At 46.1% G+C, this 26,462-nt stretch overlaps 1 protein-coding gene across 7 annotated transcripts in view; it reads left to right on the top strand.

Moving 5' to 3' along the window:
- The window catches only part of BEND7 (BEN domain containing 7), an 86,877-nt gene that overhangs the window by 449 nt on the left and 59,966 nt on the right, over positions 1-26,462 (top strand). For 6 of the 7 annotated variants that reach the window (XM_070800846.1, XM_070800848.1, XM_070800845.1 and 3 more), the window contains exon 2: positions 2,312-2,395. The exons of the other annotated variant lie outside the window; for it this stretch is intronic. In XM_070800846.1, coding sequence (XP_070656947.1) covers positions 2,312-2,395 — 84 coding nt within the window. The remainder of the gene's footprint in view (positions 1-2,311; positions 2,396-26,462) is intronic. 7 annotated transcript variants of the gene reach the window in all.

Here is a 26,462-nt window from a genome sequence, read left to right as displayed (position 1 = left end):
CCGGCCCCCGGTGCGGCCAACTCCGAGGGCCGGGGCTCCCGGTACCCCCCCTCCCCCCGCCCCGGGTCCCCTCCCCGAGTCGGGCTTCGGCCGCACACACGCCGGGCGGCGAGGAAAGTTGTGCGGCTGGGGGTGAGGGGGGAGGCAGGATGTGATTCCGCGTAAACAAGTCGGAGGGCACATCAGGAAATTAGCAAACAATGACACTTGGAGAGCGGGGAGCCTTCTTTGGTATTCCTCTCCTGTGGTTTGGCGGCCGGGTGGGGGAGGACGCGTCTCCATCAGGCCGTGCGGACACCCACCCGGACCAGTGGTCGTGGTGGTTTGGGGTTGGTTTGCTTTTTTCCTCCCCTCCTGCAAAAAGGAGAAAAGGTGGTGGTGGCTGTTGTAAGACCGAGAAAGAAGCTCATTAGGTGTCCAAGCCCAGAGAAGAATTGATGACATGCAGCATCTTTCCCGAATATGTTATTTGGGCAGGAAAGATGTTTTCGAATAGATCACGTAACAGTCAGATAAATATCATTAAAAAGAAAAAAACAAAAACAAAAAATCCAGCCGGTCCCTGACGATTTAACAGGTGTACACCGCGGTCTCTGGGCTTGGGTTTATTTTATGAGGGGAGAGGAAAGTTGAATAGTCTTGCCTGTGTTCGGTGACTTGTTAAAGAGTCTTTATTTTTCCTGATTTGACTTTTCAAAAAACGATAAGAATGTAAGGGCAGACAAAAAATTATGCCTATCAAAATGCATTGTGTCACTTTAAATTAGAGGCAGGTGACTTTTTCTCCCCGTCATGTCACAAGTCCCAATATTGAGTTTAGAATAATCCTGTTTAAGTGTCGTCTTTAAGTCAGCTTGAAGTCAAAACCAAACCAGAGAACCTGTCCACTTTGTTCCTCTGTTGTAGTATCTAGCATTGGCATCAGACTAGAGAGCAAGGCGATTGTTTTACCAACCTGGAGAAGTCACATGTAAGCTGATGAAAATTAGAGGGCGATTGCAATTTCCAGCTAAGCTAACTATGGTGTAGATTCAATAAAGCCTGCTTTCGGTTAGTCTGAAACTGATTTTGATTATAGACATTTTGAAGATCTACTCCTATCTGTTAACTCTGATTTAGTTTGGATACTGTTTGATGAAAAAAGCCTGGCGTAGTTGTACATATTCAAAATATTTGGCTTTGCTTTTTACCCTGTACAGGTTTTTTATCCCCAGCAGGGTTGATTTCTCAGTCATTTGTACTTTAAAAGCACCTCCATTTATGACTGGCCTTTTGGTCTGTCTGATTCATTTTGGAATCTAGGTGGCTTTCTTATTTATGACCTCAGGGAACTTACTTTGTTGTTCAGTTGCTCAGTCGCGTTCGACTCTGTGACCCCATGGACTGCAGCATGCCGGACTTCCCTGTCCTTCCCTATCTCCCGGAGTTTGCTCAAACTCATGGAACTTACTACTTTATCTTAAAAGTGAGATACGTTTTGTAAACCTTGTTCTGGGAGGGCTAAGGCCCCCAAAAGGGAATCACTGTTAAGAAGGATTGTCTAGTTTCTTACTTAAGCAATCCTACTTTTTGGAAACAGTTGCCAAAGTGCAGTAGCCTCTTTAGAGAAGCTTGTAAAATACTGTATTTTAAAGTCTGACTGACATAGCAAGTCTGTCTTTTTCCTTTTTTAAAAAAAAAAAATTACGGGTCTGATTTTTCTCTCTGCTCTGCAGGTGCATTTTTAGAACTTAAACGATTGTATGTTGAAGTGTGGTAGCCGAATGCAAGACTCGCTTACTTATTCCAAATTATACTATATTTGAAATAACAAATCAGTATTTTTCATGTGTGCTTGCCTGCAAGCTGCTCAAAGGCTAGGATTTTTCTGGATAAACTAAGAGTACCAGGTAACTCTGAAGCGTACTATCATCTACTCATGCAAATGGGTTGTGGAGATAAATTTGGAATCTTCTCCTGGCCTATGATTGGGCAAGGTTTTTTCTTTTCCTTATAAAAATACTTGTCATTTGGAAGAAAAGAAGCCTGGTATGTAATTGGCATTTGTGGACCAAATTTCCTGTGAAAACTGTGTGATCAAGCAGAGCTGTTTTCTAAAGTCAAAATAATAGTTTCAAGTTTGTGTACTTCTCCAGAGTAAGCAGAGCGGTAGGGATTACCAGGGACTGCAAATTCTGTGATGAACTGAGATCTCAAAAAATTATGAAGTGTAGCTTACACATAATGTATATAATGAGATTCTCGCCTTTCTTGCTTATTCATATCTTGCAGGTCATTAGAATTCTAATTTTTGGCTGTTTTCTCACCCCAGATTATCACCATGAGGTCTATAAGATCTCAGACTTCAGCAGCGATGTTAATGGGGAGGCCAAAGAGACACAACCCATTTTTTTAGGTAGGTTCTTATGTCAATTAATTTCTCAGCAAAACAGTGTGGCCATTTGCAATTAGGGGGAAGGGGGGAAAAGAAAAGATTGTGCCAGAATGGGAAATGTCTGCCACCGCTTAATGTATGACATTCTTTTCAAGACCTTTTATTTTACAGATTGCCAATAGATCCCTTATTAACATGGCTAAAAGTTGTAATTTCAGACATAAATGTTTATTAGTGTCTACACACAGTGCTAATTATCACTCACTCCCGGAGCCAGAAGCTGACCGTGCAGTTTTGTGGCTCTGTGTTCACCCCATTTACATCGCATATTCGCTGGCATGCTTCATTGGCAATAGTTTGTGTAATTGGGGTATTACATCTTTGACATCTGGATAACAGAAATTCAATTTCCAGAAAGCTGCTATTTGTTTGGTTTTTGCTTCCTCCTTGGGTGGGGTAGAGGATTAATATGCTGTCTGATGATAATGTCCCTTCACCACTGTGGCCTGGTTGCTAATCCTGCCATGACAAAATTAAATTAACTCTCCAGCCAAAAAGCAGAAGGAAAAGGAAAGTGTGATGGTCCGTCGAACCACCTCTAGGTAGGACTGGTGATCACGGAGCCACTCCTCGTTCGTCCGCCCAGCTCTATGCTCACTTCACACCATGTCAGAGAGGGGAGGCCAGTCTCTGCTCTCACCACCGTCCTTCCTGACCCACCCCAGGGCCAAGTGGAGCAAAGCAGCACCTTGAGGCCATCCGACAAGAGTCACTTCGTGATGGATGAGTAGGTTCCCTAAAATGATGCCGCTCTGTCCACGTGTGGTTTTTAGTACAGAAACTGTACCCAAGGGGCCTTGCCCATTCCATGCAGTTTGTTACTTGTGGACCATAAGCCAAAACGGCTTCCCCAGTAGCTCAGCGGGTAAAGAATCCATCTTCAATGCAGGAGACACAAGAGGACAAGTTTGATCCCTGGGTCGGGAAGATCCCCTGGAGAAAGAAATGGCAACCCACTCCAGTATTTTTGCCTGAAAATTCCCATGGACAGAGGAACCAAAAATGAAACAAATTAGGATTTTGCCACTAAGGATGAAGTACCTGTGAGGTCGGAGTGGAGGACAAATCATGGCCCTGGGTCTCCACTGTACCCTTCCCCAACACCTCCTAGAGCCTGGGTGGCAGTGTGAGAGCTGGGTGCCCCATGAGGAAGCAGAAGTGGGAGACAGTCCTGGCAAGAGCCATTGAAAGCAAGGGCCGGAATGGCCATGTCTCTGGGGAGAGTTGATAGGTCATTTAAAAAAAAAAAATTTTTTAATTGGAAGATAATTGCTTTATAGTATTTTATTAATTTCTGCTATGAAAAGTGAAGAAGTGAGTGTTAGCTCAGTTGTAGCTGACTCTTGGTGACCCCAGGGGCTGTAGCTCAGCAGGCTCCTCTGGCCACTGGATTCTCCAGGCAAGAATACTGGAGTGGGTTGCCGTTCCCTACTCCAGGGGATATTCCCAACACAGGGATCGAACCTGGGTCTCTTGCATAGCAGGCAGATTCTTTACCATCTGAGCCACCAGGGAAGTGCAACTACGTAAATCAGCTATAATGTATACATATATTCCCTCCCTCTTGAACCTCCTCCTCCATCCCACCCATCTAGGTCATCACAGAGCAATGATCTGAGCTCCCGGTGCTATACAGTAGCTTCCCACTAGCTATCTATTTTACACATAGTAGGTCTTTTGGAAGCAAGATGGGTGCTCAGATTCAGGGTACTGCCAGTTAAAACAACAAGGAAGCCAGGCAGTTGAGGGTTCTCTTGATCTTGCTTGAAGGAAGAGAAAGGGCGGGTGGCAAAGGACTGAGAAGTCAAATGGGTACTAAATAGAGCAGGGGTCCCCAACTTCTGGGATCTGAAATGCCTTATGATTTGAGGTAGAGCTGATGTAATAATAATAGAAATAAAGTACCCAATAAATGGAATGCTTTTGAATCATCCTGAAACCATTTCCCCACCCCAGTCCATGGAAAAATTGTCTTCCATGAAACTAGTCCCTGGTGCCAAACAGGTGGGGAACCACTTGGAACAGAGGTAAAACAGGAGGGGAATGACATTTCTTCCACCAGCAAGCACCGAAGGTGTGTGGATCTTTCCATCCAGGCAGAGACTGTGGCTGGGGCCAGCACTGCTCTCAGCACCTGTTTTCTGTTCTGAGGGTCTAGAACCCAAAAGGTTCACAGTCAAGAGAGGTGCTGAGACCCAGGAGGAGAACATTCCTGGACTGTACTCTGTTCAGTTCCTTCCACTTATTCAGAATCCTGTATTTTCAGTTCCCTTACCTCGATCAGTCGGAATTCTGTATCAAAGCACCACTCAATCTAACCATTTGAAAGGAAGAACTTGCCAATTAGTAAAAAGAGGTGCATTTATCATAAAAAAGGAACATCATATCCTTGGTTTAGTTCTTCTCCGACACAGCAGGCTGTTCCCCCTGTCTGCTGGGTACTTGGAGAAGGGTGAGGATGCGATACAGTGGGTGGACTCCGGGTACGAGAGAGTGAAGGATGTAGAGCAAGCAGGCGCCAGTGCTTGGGACTTGGTAAGAGGTAAACTCTCCAAGGGGGAGGCCTCTTGGCTTCATCTTTCCTAGCTCGAGCCCAGGAAGATAAGAGAACATCAGTGCAAGGCCAGGCTTGCGATAAGTTTCTGAGTCGCTGTTGGTCACAGAGGCCTTAGACATCAAGAGACAAAAGATGGAACATTGTGAAAGTGCCTGGGTTATTCTCAGTCTTTTGCTCATTCTGGGGAAAGTGGGATATGGCTTCCATAGAACATTTCTATTTTGTGATCTTCAGGTCAATTTGGAAAAAAACAAAACTGGAAGAGCAAACGATTATGCAAACCTGATTTCTAGAGTAATAGTTACTGATAACGTATGAAACACAGTTCTGTTGTTGATGGTGTTATAAAGTGGACTTTTTTAGGTTATACTTCTTTTTTGCAAATGTCATTCACGTTTGCTTTGTAAATGGCTTGAGTCCACCCGTGATATTACTCATCGTGGTATAGAATTCTGCATGAGGTTGTGACACGCAAGGGAGATTGTTAGCAAAACAGCAGAACTGTTTGACCTGTAACACATTCCTCAAACAGGGCCTTTGGCATGCTGCATGGGATTTTCTGTGTTCAAATGTCCATATGTGTCATATCTGATACTATCTGCACCTGTAAGATTACAGTTCATGTCTCAGGGAAAGAGAGCACTCCAGAATTTGGCAGAGGTTCCCACCTCAAATCAATTTCCCTGGGATATTTTTAGGCTGTTGACTAAGGCAGCATATTCAGCAGGGTAGGATGGCTCAGTGGTGTGAACAACTTGACTGGGAGCTTTTTGAGCATCCCTCCCACATGTTTAACTTGCTGACAGGGTCAGGAGAGATTACCCTGTGGACATGTGCTTTGTCCGGCTGGCCGTGATGGGTTGTTATGAAGATTTGAGTACTATTTTGGAGAAAAACAATTTAATTCCTTTTGATCAATGTAACAGATTTCTCTCTTTTTTTTGAGAATGTATGACAAAGTCAGCACTTTTTTGAAATGGGAGTGGGACTGAGGGCAACCAAAGAAGTGGATAGGACAGGGATCCTGCTCTCAATGATTAAAATCCAGCTGGACAGGGACTTCCCCTGGTGGTCCAGTGGTTAAGTCTCTGTGCTTCCAATGCAGGAGGCCTGGGTTCGATCCCTGGTCAGAGAACTACATCCCACATGCCTCAGTGAAGATTGCGTATGCTGCAACTAACAACTGGTGCAGCCAAAAATATAGAAAATCCAGTTGAACAAATTCAGGACACAGTGAAGGAGCAAAATTCAGTCATCCGAACAACTGCAGTAGTCTGAGCACTTCCTGTGTGCCCAGCATTGAGTCGAGTCCTTGACAAGAAGGATCTTATTTACCCCTCAGAGCAAATCTCTAAGAGTCCTCACTATCCGAGCTTGTAGACAAGACTAGAGGTGTTGGGCTTCCCTTGTGGCTCAGCTGGTAAAGAATCTGCCTGCAATGCGGGAGACTTGGGTTCAGTCCCTAGGTTGGGAAGATCCCCTGGAGAAGGGAAAGTCTACGCACTCCAGTATTCTGGCCTGGAGAATTCCATGGACTCTATAGTCCATGGGGTCGCAAAGGGTCAGACACGACTGAGGGACTTTCACTAGAGGTGTCAGGGAGGCTGCCACAGGTCTCCCAAGGGGCAGGTGCCATCACTGGGACCTCACCAGTCTGTGTGAGCTGGGAACACCCCACAGCACAGCATGTGTGTGTGTGTTAAATGACAGACGTGAGCCTTTAGGGCAAAAGCTGAGCTAGAAGGAAAGGATCACAATGCGGGTGGGTTGGAGAGTGCTGGAAAGGCGACACTGTGACCTTGGGGAGGGTTTGAATAGGCAGGGGAGCTGGAGAAGATTCCAGGTGGGAGAGGTGATGGGAGCCTCAGAAGAGAGCTGAGTATCACTATAATCAGACTCTAAGTGAGGGTTGCGCTCTGTAGTTTGGACAGTACTGGCCCAGCTGTCATGATTTTTTTTTTTGGCTGCACTAGGTCTTAGTTGTGGCAGCTGAGGTCTTCGATCTTTGTTGCAACATGCGGGATGCGAACTCTTAGTTTCACCATGTGGGATCTTAGTCCCTGACTAGGGATTGAACCCAGCCCCCCTGCATTGGGAGCACAGAGTGTTAATCACTGGACACCAGGGAGGTCCACATCCCCTGATTTTTTTTTTGTTTGTTTTGGGCTGCCGTGGGTGTGGGCTTTCTCTAATTTTGGCAGGCGGGGGTTACTCTGTAGTTGTGGTGCATGGGGTTCTCACTGTGGTGCTTCTCTTGATACAGAGCATAGGCTCTACAGTGCTGGCTCAGCAGTTGTGGCTTGTGGGCTCAGTTGCCCCGTGGCATGTGGGATCTTCTTGGACCAGGGATCAAACCCATGTCCCCTGCATTGGCAGGTGAATTCTTAACCACTGAACCACCAGGGAAGTTCAATCTCATGACTTTTACAACGGACCTGTGTGTAGCCTGGGTGGATGTCATTATTCCCATTGCCCAGAGGAAGAAACTGAAGCTCAGAGTTAAGTGACTTGCTCATAAGTAGCAGATCCTGGACTAAACCCAGGACTCCTGTCCCAAGGTCTTTCCCTCTGCCTGGTTGAGCCGGGCAAATCCAGGGATCATTGGAGAGACCTCAGCCAGCATCGGGGCACTTTTAGGAAGTATTTTAATGCAAGAATGAATTTATTATCCATAACAGTAGCAAACATTTTGGAAAATCTTTTTATATCTAGATTTTGTCCTAGGTTTAGTATTATAGTAGATGTGAAACATGTCTTTTCAGGTGTCTGGTCCCATTCATTTGTTTAGTCAGATCCGGTTATATGCTGTGCTGGCTGTTCTCTTTAATGTTGAGTCTGTGAAACAGCTTTCGGAAGACGAAGCTCAAGGTGCAGTAGGCCGAGCTGAGCAAGCAGGGTTGAGATCTCTGATGTTTTGAATCTTTCAATGACTTTCTTGACGACAGCCAGCCCTTTCAGGGTCCCCCGAATCTCGTCGAAGAGTCTCCTGAAGTTAGGAATCCAGCCAACCAGAGTAGTTTCATTCATCAAGTTGTCTGGGCGCCAGGTACCATGCTAAGAACTTTGCTTTGGGAGTTTTTTTGGGGGTAGGGGGGAGGGAGTCACACCTTAAGGCTTGTGGGATCTTAGTTCCCCAACCAGGAATTGAACCCAGGGCCACAGCAGTGAAAGTCCTGACCACCATGGAAGTCCCCATGTGGAGAACTTTGCATGTTATCCCATTAATTGTCCCTCAAAAGTATTATTATTCCCACTTTGAGAAATTTGAGGTTTTCATGGAGTAACTCAGTGACAGAACCAGGATCCAAACCAGGGTCTGTTGTCTCCAAAACTCTCTTATCCACGTGGTAAGCTTGTTGAAATGAACTCCCATGGGTACAAAGTTTGGAGGGGAGCAGAGCAGCCAGGAGCAGGTGGAGGATGTCCCGAACACCTGTCCCATGTCACACCTCCTCTGCTGGCCTCTGCAGAACGGTCAGGGTGCCCTCAGCACCGTGGAAAAGCCTCTGGTCCAGATGGTTTTGGAGAATTCCTACAGCACTGATGCTATGTCTGGTTCTACTGTGGGTCCAGAAATGGTTTCAAAAACAAGAGCAAGCAAAGTCCAATCTGAGAGCCTCTTGAGGAGCCTTAAGGACTGGTGGCTTCTTTGAACATAAGTGCTCATAAGTACCTGCGCTTATGTGGCTGTGGGTGCAGGCTTAGTCGTCCTTGGAGAGGACTCACTTTATTGCCTGAAGTTTGAGAGCTTTTGCTGCTAGGCTGTCTCATACTTCCACTAATCACTGAGTTAATACTACAACCCCTCCAGAAGGTAGGTGTTACATCCCTTAGATGAATACAAATGGGAAGCTGACCTCAGAGATGACAGCGACTTGCCCAAAGTCACACAGGAATTAGTAGCTGACTAGGCTTTAAAATTGGATCCTTTGACATCTCATTCTGTCCTCTTTTCCCTGTGCCAGAGCTGCCTCCCCATCCCCGCCTTCCTCTCACAAAAGCTGATCTTAACATGTAATTCATCATCTTACCCCATGCTCAGACACTTAACTGTCTTCTCATGGATTCTAGGGTCAAGTTGAAACCCCTTAACTTAGTGTTTATCCAGTATATCCAGTGTATCCAATCTGCCCCTAATCTCCATCTCCATCTTCATCTTCGATGTAACTCACCTCCCTGGGCCCCACTACCCCCCCCACCCCTAGCAAAGTAGGATTTCAGGTGAGAAAGGGGGCCCCACCGGAGGTAGAAGGAACGGCGTGGCCAAAAGCTTGGTAGAGGGGAAGCCCGGGACCTATTTGGGAAGAAAGAGACTCAGGTTTGTTTAATGTCTACTGTGGTCGGTGAAGCCTTGGTTTGAATCTCAGGTTAACAGTTCAGCACACCTTGGACAGACTCGTGAGGGTTTTCTCTTCTATAATGAAATGCTGATGGAGATCCTAATCTCTCATCCAGTGCCCCTACAGCACACAACACATCCTTTGCGGTGAAACACATTTTCAAACTAGAAAACACTGCATTTGTTTTTGTCCCCGTTTTCTCCGAATTAGAGGTTATCTTTTCTTCTGGGCACCTCAGCACTGAATAGGAATACCGCTCTCCTGCAGCATTTACCGCAGACTGCCTATAGTAGTTCCTTGTTTTGTACGCGGCTTTTCTGTGCTTCATGTCACCCTGAACACCCATGTTGACTCTGGTTGTTTTTAACCCACCTCTGCTCCTGTGCATTGGAGGGTCAGAGAAAGTGGGACCTGAACTCTTTTTTGAATCCTTTAGAGCAGGGGTCCCCAACCTCTGGGCCGTGCACTGGCACCTCTTGTCGGACCAGCGGGGTGGCGTTAGATTACAAAGCAAGTGCACAGTAAACTTAATACCCTTGAATCATCCCAAAGCCCATGCCCTGCCCCCCCCGGTCCATGGAAGAGTCATCTTCCACCAAAAAGGTCCCTGGTGCCAAGAAGGTTGGGGACCACTGCTTTAGAAACAAATCACTTAGCACAGTGATTTGTTTGAATGCAGTAAGTACCCCACATGATGGGTACTCAAATCCATGTTATCTCCGTGCGTGAGTATACTGGACACTGATACAATTGTGTAGGACTCTGAAGATGTGCTTTAAAATACAGCACCCTCCTCATATTTTAGAGATGGTTAGTGAACCCACTCCAGTACTCTTTCCAGTACTCTTGCCTGGAAAATCCCATGGACGGAGGAGCCTGGTGGGCTGCCATCTATGGGGTCGCATAGAGTCGGACACGACTGAAGCGACTTAGCAGCCACAGCAGCAGTGAGCCAAAGACACGTCTCATTTAACCAAAGAAGCTTTGGTCGTGTACTAAACTAGCATAGAAATTGGGGGTTTCTGATGTTGATGGGTGAGAGACAACTTGAAACCTAATTTTTTATTTTTCAAATCTAGTAAAGACAAAAAAAGGAGGGGCACTCACATACGAAAGCAACGACGTGTTGAAAACCCAAATTGAAAAATAACATGTTTTGCTGGCTCTGTAATTCACCGCGATCTTGGCAGAACTTTACAAAGGGGCTGAAGATGGTCCTGCCCTGTTCGTAAGCCCATGTTTACAACTAACTGGTTCTCGGGCTCCACTTGGAGCAGGTTTTCCTACCTGCATTTAAGAAAATCCATGCATCAGATGGCAACAGACCCTGGAACTGTCCCATTTGGATCCCCCGTCCCCACCCCCGATGTGTGCGTCTACACACACCTCTTTCTGTTTCTCCTAAAAGCTCGGGGTGGTTCAGCGACCGCCCTGTGAGTGAAACTTGTGGGGTTATAAGAGTTGGCTTTGCCCCCACCGATCACCACCACATCGCTAGAACAAATCTTCACAAGGGACAGACTCTAAGGAGGTGTCTTAACAGTTTAGCCTCCCTGGTTCCCATGGGAATATGGATTTTTTTCCTTTTGGAGGAAAAGAGTATGGTCATTCATAAGGGGAAAAAAGACTGGGGAACAGTGTGTTTCGCATCTCAAAGTTAAAAATAGACCTAGGACATTTACGCAGCACGTCTGTTATTCTTAACAGTATTGGAGAGAACACTACCTGCAAAGGAAGGTTATGCAGTAGCAGGACGCTTGCAGGGACCCATGGTAATTGATGCAGGGGCGCCTGGAGGGCCCTTGGAGGATCGCACTCTCCCCAGCCCCCAGCTGAACCTCCTATTGTCTCTGGCTCAAAGATCAGGACTCAGAAGACAGATTAAGACCCCACAGGAACTACCACCTGCCTGCCTTAGGCTGATTCCTGAGACAGCTCTTCCCACTTCCTATGCTTCAGCCACTCCAAACCACTTTCCACTCCTGCAGCCGCCTCGCTTCCCCTCTTTACTTCCTGCACTGACCACCTCCTCTGCTTGCGACCCTGCACCTGCACCATGCTCCCTCTTCTGTGCTTGGCTAGCTCTTATCCCTGAAGACTCCAAGTTGACGTTGCTTCTTCCAGGCAGTCTTCTTTGATTCCCCCCTCCCATCTCCTTCCACACCATTTCTACCAAAGTGAAGGCACTGCCAGTTTAATTCTCTCTCTCTCTCTTCCTGTGTCCCCACTTCGCAGCACCATGCTGGGCACATTACAAACATCCAAGGATGCTCAGTGAATCAGCGAGGAGCTCCACTTCAAATTAAAAATAGTGAGATCAGCTACTCTGAAGCTTTATCATTCACCTCTTTTACCTCCAAGCTCCCATCTTGGCTTCACAAGATGAAAATCTACGTGTCCGTCTCAGGAGTTACCTGGACCTCACATGTCAGGAGTAAAATACCCAACGGAACAGTTACTTTTCCTTTTTTGAAAATAATCATTTTTAAAGTAATTAATTCCATTTGTTTTAAAATTTCTGATTGTGCTGGGTCTTCATTGCTGTGCGCATGCCTTCTCTAGTTGCAGAGAGCTGGGCTACTCTTTGTTGGGTTGGTGCATGGACTTCCCTTGTTGTGGAGCTCAAGGCATGAGGGCTCAGTAGTTGTGGTTCACAGGCACTAGAGTGCTGACTCCGTAGTTGCTATGCACAGGCTTAGCTGCTCTGAGGCATGTGGAATATTCCGGGACAGGGAATCGAAGCTGTGTTCTGTGCATTGGCAGGTGGATTCTTACCCACTGTACTACCAGGGAAGTCCACGGTTACTTTTCATTACACGTTTTTTCCTTTCCTATTAAGTTAATAGCTGGCCCCCTTTTAAAGTTGAACTCAAGACTAGGATGCCCTTGTGTGTGTTCCTGCCCCTGCCCCAGGGTCTTGCAGACTTAGACCCCACCGTGTGAAGGTATCCCTGAAATATTGCAGTACTGTGGCGCTGATCCCTGCCTGCCATCACGTCTACTTAACTGCCTTGTCTGTGAGATCTCTGTTGACTCTCGAGTCTCAGCTTGAATTCCTGCAGGGCAAGACTTTGAGCTTCCTGTTCCTAGGGCACAATACCTGGCGACAAGTAGACTCTGGGTTGCTAATTTTGGATAAATGAGTACCATGTTAAAACATGTTGAAATGTACTTTGCCTCCAGTTATCAGCTGATCCGAGTGGGATGGTTTGTTAAGCCGAGCAGGTTTTCTTGGGCAGGACTGCCTTACACTTTGAAGGAGGTTAGGATCGCACCCTCTGGATGTTAGCATCATAAATACACATGCAGGTCGAGAGCTTCCCACTTGGTCATTGTGACCATCAGCCTCCAGCACATGTGAGCCAGAGTGTGGTCCTTAGCATGCCAGGGTTGTGGGGTTCTTTAGCTTTTTAAAAAATGGTTTTTGGCTGTGCTGGGCTTAGGTTCCTGTACACGGTTTTCTCTAGTTGTGGCGAGCGGGGGCTACTTTCTTCTTGCGGTGTGTGGTCTTCTCATTGCGGTGGCTTCTCTTGCTGTGGAGCCCGGCACTCACATGCATGGGCTTCAGTAGTTGCGGCTCATGGGCTTGGGTGCCCTGGAGCATGTGGAATCTTCCCGGACACAGGGATTGAACCTGTGTCCCCTGCATTGGCAGGCCAATTCTCAACCACTGGACCATCAGGGAAGTCCAGGTCCTTTAGCTTTGAGTGGGGAAAAAGCCTGGATGCCCTTCCTTCACCATTCTCTCTCAGATGCCCTGAGAGAGGGGGGACAACAAAGACAGAGGCTGTGATGGACTGACTCAGCTGCATCACCATTCCGAGAAGGGAGAGATCAAAGGGCACATTCCGTTCATGGTCAGGTTACTGCACCTCCTTTCCACACAATGGACGGCTGACTGCGTATGTATCTGAGCATATATTTTAAAACCGGGAAGAAGTTTAGACAGGTTTTCTTTCAAGATTCCAGACAGTATCCTGGTAAATAAGAATTCATAAAATTGTTTTCTTAGTATTGCATTTTTTTCCCCCAGCATGTACAAATATATAGTGTGTTCTCTGAATTCTAAGGGTTTACAATGTTTTTTTTTTTTTTTTTTTTTAACTTGGAAATCAAATTTTACATCTGAAAGGTTAATGGAGAAAACTAATTATGCTATCTGGTAACCAAATGTGTGATGGGACATTTGTCTCTGTAATTAACAGCAAGGAGCTTTTATAGTTTCATAAAATCGAATGCTACATCGAGTATTCCGTGAGCATTTGTTTGGATGAGGTGTCCAAAACAGAGATGTTTATGGACGATATAAAGTTGAACTGAGATGGAATGCAGGTGTCTGCTGTGCATCTCGCAGAATTTCTCATTGTTGAAATGGAAGCCAGAAGATTAATAACTTGACTTTGTCATGATAAAATAAGTAATGTGTTCTTGGAACAGTGGTGCGGCACATAAGTTACTCGGTAATTCCAAGAATTTATTCTGTTCCAGGAATAATATCCTGAACAATTTATTTTTTACAGAAAAAGTTGATGCAACATAATAGCCTCTGAAGTTGCTTGTGTGGCTAATGGAATTATATCTCAAATGTGACTTTACGCCCACGTATAAGATGTAAAGAACCCCACAAAAATGCAAGGTTAAGGCACACCTTGAAAGTAAAGAGTCAGGAGGTGCACGAGTAAAGGTTCTTCTGTGAACATTAACTCATTCTCCTCGCACATATATAATTTTTTCAATTACTAGCAAGACTTTAATGGGTACCTTAATAAGCGCCGTGTGAAATATAGCGGTGCTGTCGTTGCTGCAGGAGTGGGAGCTTGAGGTGTCCCTGTGAACTGTTTAACTCCTCCTGTGAGAGGCAGGGACATGGACCCAGACCTAATCCATCTTCCTCTGATTTCCTTTGGTCATTTTGGGCAACTCAAGTCTTTGACGTAGACCATTTTTAAAGTCTTTATTCACTTTGTTGCAACATTGCTTTTGTTTCAGGTTCTGGTTTTTTGGCTGCAAGGCATGTAGGATCTTAGCTCCCCGTCCAGGGATGGAACCATCACCCCCCCCACCCCACCCCACCGCCGCCTCCTGCATTGGAAGGTCCCCCAGGGAAGCCCCTATCTCGTTTGTTTTGGTGGGCGCTGGGGGCGCGGATTTCTTGTCTGTTGTCCTGGGTGAACTGGGAAGAGGCAGAGAATGAGACATGTTCCCCTGGGAAGCTTTTGTAGGAAGACACTGTCAACTGTAGGGCTTCCCTGATAGCTCAGTTGGTAAAGAATCTGCCTGCAATGCAGGAGACCCTGGTCCCATTCCTGGGTTGGGAAGATCCCCTGGAGAAGGGATAGGCTACCCACTCCAGTATTCTTGGGCTTCCCTACTGGCTCAGCTGGTAAAGAATCTGCCTGCAATGCAGAAGACCTGGGTTCGATCCCTGGGTTGGGAAGATTCCCTGGAGAAGGGAAAGGCTACCCACTCCAGTATTCTGGCCTGGAGAATTCCATGGACATAGAGTCCATGGGGTTGCAAAGAGTCGGACATGACGGAGTGACTTTCACTTTCAGGCACCAAGTAGCCTCATCTGGCCAAACCCACGCCCCCCACGGAAACGAGGAGAACTTTTGTTACAGATGTCAGTTTATGCCTTGTACATCAGTGGTGTTTGGGGGTTGTTTTTTTTTCCCTCCCAGCTTTCCTCAACAATAGCTTCAGCGTATCTGATTCTAGAATTAACCATGTCTATACCCATTGGTAGGTCTTTATTGAGCAGCCCTTGGTGCCAGGCTGGGAGATTTGACAGCCCATAGATTGTGATAGAAAGACAGAGCCAGGGGACCTCACCTGGAGGGTGAAGGGAGGTGACCCTTGAGAAGAGGACATTTAAGCAAAGAAGAACCTAAAGAATAAGTATAAGGTGGGACTGAGGCTGTGAGACAGTAAGGAAGTGAGAGCTTGTCCCAGGAGCCAAAGACCCTCCTTAGAGTAATTCTTTTTTTCTTTTATTAAAAAACATTTTTTTTTTTGGCCATGAAAATGGCATGTGGGATCTTAGTTCCCTGACCAGGGTTTGAGCCTGCTGCCCTCTGCACTGGAAGAACGAAGTGTTAACCACTGGACTGCCAGGGAAGTCCCTGAAGACCTTCCATAGAGCTGAAATGGGGAGCCCTCTGGCCATCCAGTATAGTCACTGATGGGGTTTGGATTAAACTGTCCTGAAGTTAGGCCTGGTTTTTTTAAAGCTATCCATGTGATTCTAATGTGTATCAGACACAAGAGCCACCGCCTAGAACAGGGGGAGATGTGGCCAGAGCCAAGGCTGGAGAAGCCCCCAGTGCGAGAGCTGGGGCCCATCACCTCCCACTGAGGCAGGTCACTTGACAAGGTCTGCATTTCCGAAAGATCACCCTGGCTTCAGCATGGACTGTGGTGGGGTGGAGCACTGCTGCAGGCTTTTGGCCGTCGCCCCATCAAGTGATGATGAGAGAGGAGTGGAAGGACTCCTGAGTAATCTAGAAGTTACAATAAGCAGGACTCAGTGTTTAAGTGGCTGTGGGAGGGAAGAGATGGAAGATGAGGCCCAGTTTTCTGGCTTGGATAGCCAAGCTGGTGCTGTTTATCAAGGCTTGGTGACAGTCATCATAAAATACATTCTTGGACGTAGTTTTAAGGTTGCTTTTGAAATGTCCAAGTGGAACTGTCCAGTGGGCAATTAGATGTATGGGTCTGGAGCCCTTAGAAGTAGGATCAGGGCTGAAGTCCTCACAGACAGATGGTCACTGGAGCCAGAAGAGAGGTGGGGTGGATGGGGTGAGTCCAGGACGTGTGTGGAGAGGGAGAGGCCCACGTGGGACAGGGTCCAAGAAAACGACAGCATTTAAGGCAGTGGCCGTATAAGTGGGTCATGAAGTTAGTTTAGCAGACTGTCACTCACACAAAATATCAATACAATAATAATAAGAGAAATAGATAGAAAGTATCAGAGTGTCTTGCATGCAGGAAGGATAAGTTTGCGAAACTTTGATTTTCTTGCTGTGATTCACAGTCCAGAAAGTTTGGAAGCTGCTGCTTACAGCCGCAGTCATCTCATCCCTGGCCTCACTCAGGGAAGGCGGCCACTGCCAGTCTCCAGGTGCCTTCGGGCCCACAGTTTCTTGAGATTTGTGGAAGAGAAAGATGCTGTGAACGTCATACATTTCTCATCCTCATTAACATTATTTATACTGAAGATGTTGGAGAAGACTCTTGAGAGTCCCTTGGACTGCAAGGAGATCCATCCTAAAGGAAATCAGTCCTGGGTGTTCATTGGAAGGACTGATGCTGAAGCTGAAACTTCAATACTTTGGCCACCTGATGCGAAGAGCTGATTCATTTGAAAAGACCCTGATGTTGGGAAAGATTGAAGACAGGAGGAGAAGGGGATGACAGAGGATGAGATGGTTAGATGGTATCACCGACTCAATGGACATGAGTTTGGGTAAACTCTGGGAGTTGGTGATAAACAGGGAGGCCTGGCGGGCTGCGGTTCATGGGGTCGCAAAGAGTCGGACATGACTGAGCAAGTGAACTGAACTGGATACTGAAGATGAAACTGTATAACAGCATGTGTACTTTAAGTTGGAATATTTTTAAAAATTTAAATGACCGAAGAAACAGTACTGCCAGTACTTACTCTTGTTCATCCTTAATTGACCTTGCTGCTGCTGCTAAGTCGCTTCAGTTGTGTCCAACTCTGGGCAACCCCATAGGCGGTAGCCCACCAGGCTCCCCATCCCTGGGATTCTCCAGGCAAGAACACTGGAGTGGGTTGCCATTTCCTTCTCCAATGCATGAAACTGAAAAGTGAAAGTGAAGTTGCTCAGTCGTGCCCGACTCTTAGCGACCCCATGGACTGCAGCCTACCAGGCTCCTCCCTCCATGGGATTTTCCAGGCAAGAGTACTGGAGTGGGGTGCCATTGCCTTCTCCGTAATTGACCTTATATGATATGTAAGTTAATATTTAAGTCAGTAGGGGCAATGTGCAGTTCTGTACTAGCGTTCTTTAAGAGTTTTCTGTGCAGCAGAGCAGAGGGTCAAGATTTCAGGTTATATGGAAACAGATTGTCTCTTTCCAGACAGTCAATTATGAACATTTTATTTCTGATTAAACGAGGGCAAGATTTTGTTTATACTTCTCTCGGAAAATGAAAGCAGCTCTTGGTCTGCAGTCTTGTTATATTTTTCCTGTGTGTGTTGTCAGCCTTTGAAGACTTTTGCCTTATGTCTCAGAGAACCATGAGCACAAATAAATTCTCATCGTTTGTAGGACTAACAGGACTCACATGAGCCCTGTTTTGAATTTAAAGGACATTTCTGAGCTGCCTTCTTAGTTTGAAACCGCACAACTAAGTTGGAGTCCATAGAGATAGTGTGGTCCAAAGATTTCATTGTTTCCACCATGTGTACTAAGATAAGTGGGTGGTTAAGGTGCTGACGACCCCATGCAGCGCCCAGCGCAGGTCTCTACAGCTTCCTGGATGCAGGGCAGTGGGCTTCATGGGTGGAGCCCTTCCTGCCGGCCAGCTGGTCAGTTCCCTGCCCATCCTGGTAGAACAGTGAGGCTCATGGACCTTGGAGCGTGATGGGTCTCGAATGTCTAAACTCAAAGTCTCTGTTTTCTCCTGGGGAAGATGTATTCATCAACCTCTGAACCTCTTAGTTTGTGATTAGGTAGGCAGTGTGCTTGCCCAAGGGCCCCGTACATAGCAAGTGGTGGTCCGTAAATGGTGACTCTAACCCTTTTCCTCCTAAGCACGTCCAAATTCCTTTAAAAAACACATAGCTTGGGACTTCCCTGGTGATCTGATGGTTAAGAATCTGCCTGGAAATGCAGGGGACGTGAATTAGATCCCTGGTTGGGGAACTAAGATCCCACAGGCTATGGGGCAACCAAGCTCACGTACTGAAACTAGAGAAACCGTGTTTTGTAACTAGAAAGTCTGTGCATCAGAACAAGGGCAGTCGTTACATGGTGCAGCAAAGATCCAGCGAGCTGCAACTGAGACCAGATGCAGCCAAAATAAATGTTAAATAAAAAAAACAACAACCATGGTTTGTAAGCTTCAAGAGAAAATCTTCTTAGGCCTGAACCCCTGGATTTCAAAGTGCACCCTAGGCAGCCCCTTCCTTCCCTGACTTCCTTTTGGCCACCTACTTCCCACTCCTGCCCAGCTTCATCAAAGAAGATTTTTTTAAGTCCAAAACTGTTTCCACCAGTTGCCTTATACCCAACTTTACAATCCAACAGGGAAAAGAATGTACATAATTCTTACAGATTATTTTTTTCTTACAGAAATTAATACATATTCATTTCAAAATCATTTTTTACAGTTTTCATTTATAAAGTTGAGAACAAGATATAAAATTTAAAAAGTCCTGTCCCAGTCACCCTCTCCAGCAATAACCATAGAGTATGTGTAAAAAATACAGGCATGTGTGTTACAAAAAGGAGAATGGGGCTTTCCCTGGTGGCGCAGTGGATAAGAATCCACCTGCCAACTCAGGGGACATAGGTTCGATAATCCCTGGTCCAGGAGGATTCCACATTCTATGGAGCAACTAAGCCCATGCACCACAACTACTGAGCCCTCGCTGTAGAGCCTGTGAGCTGCAGCTCCTGAAGCCCGTGCACCCTAGAGTCCATGCTCCACAGCTAGAGAAGCCACTGCAGTGAGAAACCAGAGCACCACAGCTAGAGAGTAGCCCCCGCTCTCTGCAACTAGAGGAAGCCTGCACACAATAACTAAGACCCAGCACAGCCAAAAATGAATGGAAAATAAACTAACCATTAAAAAAAGGAAAATAGAATTATCCTGTATAATGTTTTGTAATTTTTTTTTTTTTTGCTTAACCAAATCTCCATCTGTTCCACACAGGTTGAGTGCCTAGTTTAAGCCAGGCAGGCTCTGACTATCCAGTATTGAAGGAAATAATCATGGTCTCAGCCTTCATGGAGTTTATAGGATAATCCTGCACTTATTTCCAAATGACTGTAAAAAGGTCCACTTCATCCTTTTCAGACATGTAAAGATACACTGTAATCTCAGTCTATAGATACGTCATAATTCACTTATCTAATACTCACTGATTGATGTCTGGGTGGTTTGCGATGTCTCACTAGTGAAAATGATGCTACCGTGTATGTTCTTTTAAGTATGTCATAAATACTTGTCTAAATGTTTCTGTAGGATAAATGCCTATGAGTGGAATTGCTGAATTTTCCCGAAAAGGACCCATACCTGCAGCCTATGAGAGGGACTGTAACCCTACACCTTCATCAAAAATGGGCTTTTTGAATCTCTTTGTCATTGTTTAGTCACTAAATCATGTCCAACTCTTGCAACCCCATGGACTGTAGCCTTCTAGGCTCCTCTGTCCATGGGATTTCCCAGGCAAGAATACCAGAGTGGTTGCCATTTCCTTCTCCAGGGGATCTTCCCAACCCAGGGATCAAAATCGAGTCTCTTGCTTGGCAAGTGGATTTTTTACCATTACACCATCTGGGACGCCCTGTGAATCTATTGCTAAGTCATTTCAGTTGTGTCTGACTCTGTGTGACCCCATGGACGGCAGCCCACCAGGCTCCCCCGTCCCTGGGATTCTCCAAGCAAGAACCCTGGAGTGGGTTGCCCTTCTCCAATGCATGAAAGTGAAAAGTGAAAGTGAAGTCGCTCAGTCGTGTCCGACTCTTAGTGACCCCATGGACTACAGCCTACCAGGCTCCTCTGCCCATGGGATTTTCCAGGCAAGAGGACTAGAGTCGGGTGCCATTGCCTGGTCCGTATGAATCTATAGTCTTTGCCAAATTAATAGACAAAGAATTTCACATTGTGTAATTTTTGTTACATCAGTCATTAGGGACATTAAGAGCTTTGAACTATTTATTTCCCTTGTGAATTGCATGTTCCTGTCTTGTGCCCATTTCCCATTGTTAGTAGGTGTGTGTCGTCATCTTCTTCACTGATGTGTAAGACCTCTCCTGTACATTTGGGATCTGAACTCTTTGGTTTGATTATTCCTTAACATTATTTGAAGTGGTGGTTTCTGACCTACCCACTTAATGTGGCTGGAGTTACAGTCCATGTCTGATGAAGGAACATTCGATTGGGAGGCCATGCTCTATTTGTTATAAAATCAAATTTTTCCTTGTTATAAGTACATTTGGGAAAGAGAAAAGTAGATAAACTCTCTGAATTGGTTGGATAGTTCTAGTGGTATCCTATTGCTTTCTTCATTGATGTCCTGTCATTTTCAGGATAAAGTAAAAACATCAAGGTCCCTGTGTTCTCTGTTTTGCGAATTCAGTGATCATTCAGTCCAGCTAATCAGCTTCTCACCACGGCCTGCCTGGTTTCTCCTCTGCCTCCAGTGCTCTTCCCTCTTCTCTCCCTCAGAGCGCCCACGGACTTGCTGACCACATGTTCTTCACCAACTCAGGTCTTTCTGTCTTCATGGAGTCAGCTGTAATCCTCACAAAGAGATCTCGTCAATTCCCAAAAACGCTCATAATTTAGGCATCATCCAAGGCGTTTATCCTGTGTTCTCTCAGTTTGATCGGTCTGATCATGCTATAAATGTATTCCTAGAGCACGTAGCTGGGGACAGTCATACGCAACAGCCCTTTGCCTTCTGTAACGGTTCTGAGTTGGGACCATGGGGCCCTGGGTTGTTCCATGGAGATAGGGATCTGCATATTTCGGTGGGCTCAAAGCAGAGGATACTTGCATTTGTTTTTTTGGATAAAGCATGAAGCCATCAAAGAAAATTGTTCCTTCATCCCCTTTTAGGGCTTTGCCCCTAAACTTCTCATGGATGCTTTTTCTATTTTGTCTGTAGATGTTCTTTGAGGGACATACTTTTTAAAATTTATTTTTAATTGGAGGATAATTGTTTTACAATGTTGTGTTAGTTTCTGGTGTACAGTGAAGTCAGCCATATGTATGCATATATCCCCTCCCTCCTGGACCTCTCTCCCACCCCACCCTGATCCCACCTCTCTAACCTCTCTAGGTCATCACAGCACTGAGCTGAGTGAGCTCTCCATGCTGTACAGCAGCTTCCCACCAGCTATCAGCTTTACATGCGGTAATGTGCATGTCAGTGTTACTCTCTCAATTCGTCCCACTGAGGGACACATTTGAGAAGCAGCATGACAGCCCGTGTTGATTCATGTCCTGGTATTTCTTTGCTCCCCTGGCCCTTCTTACCCATCTCAAGCCCTTCTTCCCCTTTCTGCTTTGCAGGCCCATTTTCCCAGCCTGGACCCATGGCATTCTGTCTTGGGACCTGTCTTGGCATCACTTCCTCAGCCTCAGTTAAAAAAAGCTCCTGCCTCCCATGCTGGCTATGGGTGTCCCAGGCTGGGTGAGCTTGCCCACGTGTCAGGAGAGAGGCCCTGGGTCCTCGGAATCCTTGTGCGTTCATCTGGGTTCCAAGCGAGGCTGTAAACTCCCGGAGGGGAGAGATGGTATCTTGTCTTTCTTGTCTTTTTCTTTCTTTGGTCCTACAGAAATCTCATATTTAGTAGTGGTAGTACAGTAAATATTTATTGAATAGATGAATGAACCTGATGTTATCTAAACAGATTTGTAAGGAACCTCGTCTTTTCAATGAAAATACCATCTATGCCCTGGGCTACTTAATTATATTCCACCTAACACTTCAGTTGAACAGGAGGGTCCCCCAGCACGTGGCAGCAGGCATGTGGGTTAACTCCCCCTATCAACACATTTGATTCCACCAGTTCACTGATCCTGCAGCCGAGGTTTGCATCCTTCTTTCTCAGTGGCATTTAGACTACACAGTGTTCTCAGCTGGACTCCAAGGACTGTTTTGGGAATGCAGGTTCTGACACATTCTCTTCAGTAGATCTTGGCTCCTCTTTATTTGGGGGATTCCACTTCAGATTGCTTCGGAACAAAGGGTTCACTTTGGCAGCCATCACTGTGTTCTCTATGCTTTTCAGACCCTTCTTGCCATTAGCACCCCCAGGCCTGCATGTCCCTGGTGAACGTGGCTGCCACCCCCAGGGACAGCCTGTCAGGTCCTTGATAGTGTCTGCAAGTCAGCTCAGGTTTGGGGCAATGATGCTAACCCGGGTCTTCTGAGAGTGCAGAGTCCACTGCAGGTGCCTGGCTATTCAACTCACGTGTCGAGCATTGTGGTGGAGAGAGCTGCTGTGTGGTCTTGATGGGCCCTGCTTCCTTTTTTCCTGCTCTTTTTCTCACTGCTGTCATTTGACAGGTCGGAGTTCAGCCTTTTCTACAACACAGCTCCATGCCAGCTTCTGCTAGTGTTTGAGAAGGAGGTACTTGCATTGTTCAATATAAATCATGGTTGTCTCAGTATTTCTCACTGATAAACTCAACTTTTTTCTGTTTAACTACCATTACCTGCAAAATGCAAGGAGTTTTTTTGTTTGTTCGTTTGCAGTGAATTTTAAACCTTTTTATAGGGCTGCACTCTGTGGTTTTTGGAGTCTTAGTTCCTCAACTGGGGATCGAACCCTGGGCCCACAGCAGTGAAAGTCCCGAGTCTTAACCACTGGACCGCCACGAAGTTCCCTTAAAAGGCCTTTTCCAAAAAGGATGTTCACAGTGGTATGCAGTCATTGCCAGTGTTTCCAGCACTTCTTCAACATCCCAGACGGGAGGCATCCTTAGTGCCACTCCTTCGGCACATCTTCTCAGAGGTTCCTCCTCTGTTTCTAGAACTGGAGGGGTCAGCCCTTTAGACCATAACATTGCCCAGCCTCCTGCCTAGAAGCTACAGTTTGAGGCCACTTTTTCCTATGGATAATGAACAGTGTTCGTGATAACCCGTCAAGTGTTTGAAGAGGAGTCACTCAGTAGCTATTTGTCTCTCAGAGAAATGACCCAACTTCTTTAACCTTTCTTTGATCCTTTCATCTTTTTTGTTGACTTTTGCATGATCTCAAGTTTCTCGACAGCCTCTTTCGGATCAGATCAGATCAGTTGCTCAGTCATGTCCAACTCTTTGCGACCCCATGAATCGCAGCACGCCAGGCCCCCCTGTCCATCACCAACTCCCGGAGTTCACTGAGACTCACATCCATTGAGTCAGTGATGCCATCCAGCCATCTCATCCTCTGTCATCCCCTTCTCCTCTTGCCCCCAATCCCTCCCAGCATCAGAGTCTTTTCCAATGAGTCGACTCTTCGCATGAGGTGGCCAAAGTACTGGAGTTTCAGCTTTAGCATCATTCCTTCCAAAGAAATCCCAGGGCTGATCTCCTTCAGAATGGACTGGTTGGATCTCCTTGCAGTTCAAGGGACTCTCAAGAGTCTTCTCCAACACCACAGTTCAAAAGCATCAATTCTTCGGCGCTCAGCCTTCTTCACAGTCCAACTCTCACATCCATACATGACCACTAGAAAAACCATAGCCTTGACTAGATGAATCTTTGTTGGCAAAGTAATGTCTCTGCTTTTGAATATGCTATCTAGGTTGGTCATAACTTTCCTTCCAAGGAGTAAGCGTCTGTTAATTTCATGGCTGCAGTCACCATCTGTAGTGATTTTGGAGCCCAGAAAAATAAAGTCTGACACTGTTTCCACTGTTTCCCCATCTATTTCCCATGAAGTGATGGGACCCGATGCCATGATCTTCGTTCTCTGAATGTTGAGCTTTAAGCCAACTTTTCACTCTCCACTTTCACTTTCATCAAGAGGCTTTTGAGTTCCTCCTCACTTTCTGCCATTAAGGTGGTGTCATCTGCATATCTGAGGTTATTGATATTTCTCCTGGCAATCTTGATTCCGCTTGTGTTTCTTCCAGCCCAGCGTTTCTCGTGATGTACTCTGCATATAAGTAAATAAACAGGGTGACAATATACAGCCTTGACGAACTCCTTTTCGTATTTGGAACCAGTCTGTTGTTCCATGTCCAGTTCTAACTTGCTTCCTGACCTGCATGCAAATTTCTCAAGAGGCAGATCAGGTGGTCTGGTATTCCCATCTCTTTCAGAATTTTCCACAGTTTATTGTGATCCACGCAGTCAAAGGCTTTGGCATAGTCAATAAAGCAGAAATAGATGTTTTTCTGGAACTCTCTTGCTTTTTCCATGATCCAGCGAATGTTGGCAATTTGATCTCTGGTTTCCTCTGCCTTTTTTAAAACCAGCTTGAACATCAGGAAGTTCACGGTTCACGTATTGCTGAAGCCTGGCTTGGAGAATTTTGAGCATTACTTTACTAGCATGTGAGATGAGTGCAATTGTGCAGTAGTTTGAGCATTCTTTGGCATTGCCTTTCTTTGGGATTGGAATGAAAACTGACCTTTTCCAGTCCTGTGGCCACTGCTGAGTTTTCCAAATTTGCTGGCATATTGAGTGCAGCACTTTCACAGCCTCTTTAAAAGAGTGCAAAACTGGACGTGACAGGAGGTCCCTGGCGGCTGTGGTTAGAACCCTGTGCTTTCGCTGCCGTGGCCCATGTTCAACCCCTGGTCGGGGAACTAAGATACCCCAAGTTGTGTGGTTCGGCCAAAAACAAACAAAAAGGCTGGACATGATACCACAGTAAGAGCCAAAGCATACTGGATGTAGTGGTGACTGTACCTCAGTACTCTCAGTGTCCCTCAGTCCTTCTGTAGACATGAGTTAGGGAGTGGCACCCTGGAGATGGACTGGATGGTGGTCAGGGCACGCAAGGAGCTAGAGATGGCACAGTTGTGACCACGGTGACTGCTGCCTGCCGCGGGGACTCAGTCCAGGAGGAGCAGGTGAACTCACTTGGCCAGCCGAGACACACACATGAGCTCATAGCTTTTAATGTTGAAATGAGGGTACTGAGCTCTCTACGTGTTAGATTAACAGGAAACCTAGTATCTCTATATAAGGTGTCCTGCCACCCCCTGAGTTGTTTGTGAGCCCAAGGGGTTGTCTCAGTGCAAAGGGGCCAGGTACCACTGGTAGCAACAGTAGCTGCTGCTGCCAACAGTATTCCCACTTCATCACCATCAGCTTCCTGTATATTCCCAACTGCCTGCCGACTGTATAAATTTCCTTTGTCAGAACTAGCCTCAGGGTGGTGGTCCAGTGGCTAAAAATCCGTGCTCCCAATACAGGGGGCCTGGGTTCGATCCCTGGTCAGGGGACTAGATCCCATATACCTCAACCTAGAGTTCACATGCCGTAACTAAAGATCCTGCCTGCCACTGCTAAGATTTGGTACAGCCAGATAAATAAATAAAAATATTGAAATAAATAACCCAGAGCAATAACCCAATATCTCCAGTGCAAAATTATTCTTCCTTAACCTGGCACCTTAATGGGATGACCTCACTGTATGTGTTGACTTCATCACCTGCCACTTTTCTTTATGAACCTTAAACTCCCGGCACACAGACTGCTGTTCAGGAAGAAGAGGGGGAAGTGGTACAGCTGTGCCATCCACCCAGACAGTGAGCTTTTGCCTGCAAGAGTGATGTTCAGGGGCCACCCTCCCCAGCCCCAAGGGAATGGGAGGTGAATAACTTTCACACAGGGGACTTCAGGGAGGCAGGGTCCTCAGAGAAGGTCCACCTTTTAGCTCTAGCAAGAAATCAGAGGTGTCTACAGATAGCAGGGTAGTCTTCTAGCTGGAGTTCTGGGGGCACATACTTAAAAGAGGTGCAGGTCAGCAGGCTGGGGAAAATCAGGACCATTTTTCAGAATAACCAACCCGTACAAAAGGATGTGAGTAAAAGATGTTGAAAGATTTGGAAGGGGAGTACCTTTAAATTTGAACAGGATGATCTTTCTATCTCTGGGGCCCAGGAGATGATTGATAAGTTACTGAATAAGAGGGGAAGTGGTACAGCTGTGCCATCCACCCAGACAGTGAGCTTTTGCCTGCAAGAGTGATGCTCAGGGGCCACCCTCCCCAGCCCCAAGGGAATGGGATCTGAGTAACTTGATTCCTCTTATTCCAAACTTTATTCATCTTATTCAGTAACTTATTCTTCTTACTGTATTTCTGGTACTTTTTCACTCCATCCTATTAATATTGGGTTGGCCAAAAGGTTCATTCGGATTTTTCTCTGTATATGGTTTGTTTATAAACCTTAGTATCACATTTAATTCTTTTTTTTCTTTTTTTAATTA

This window comes from Bos indicus, chromosome 13 (assembly GCF_029378745.1).
Source record: "Bos indicus isolate NIAB-ARS_2022 breed Sahiwal x Tharparkar chromosome 13, NIAB-ARS_B.indTharparkar_mat_pri_1.0, whole genome shotgun sequence".
NCBI lineage: Eukaryota > Metazoa > Chordata > Mammalia > Artiodactyla > Bovidae > Bos > Bos indicus.
This window is presented reverse-complemented; position numbering and strand designations above follow the sequence as displayed.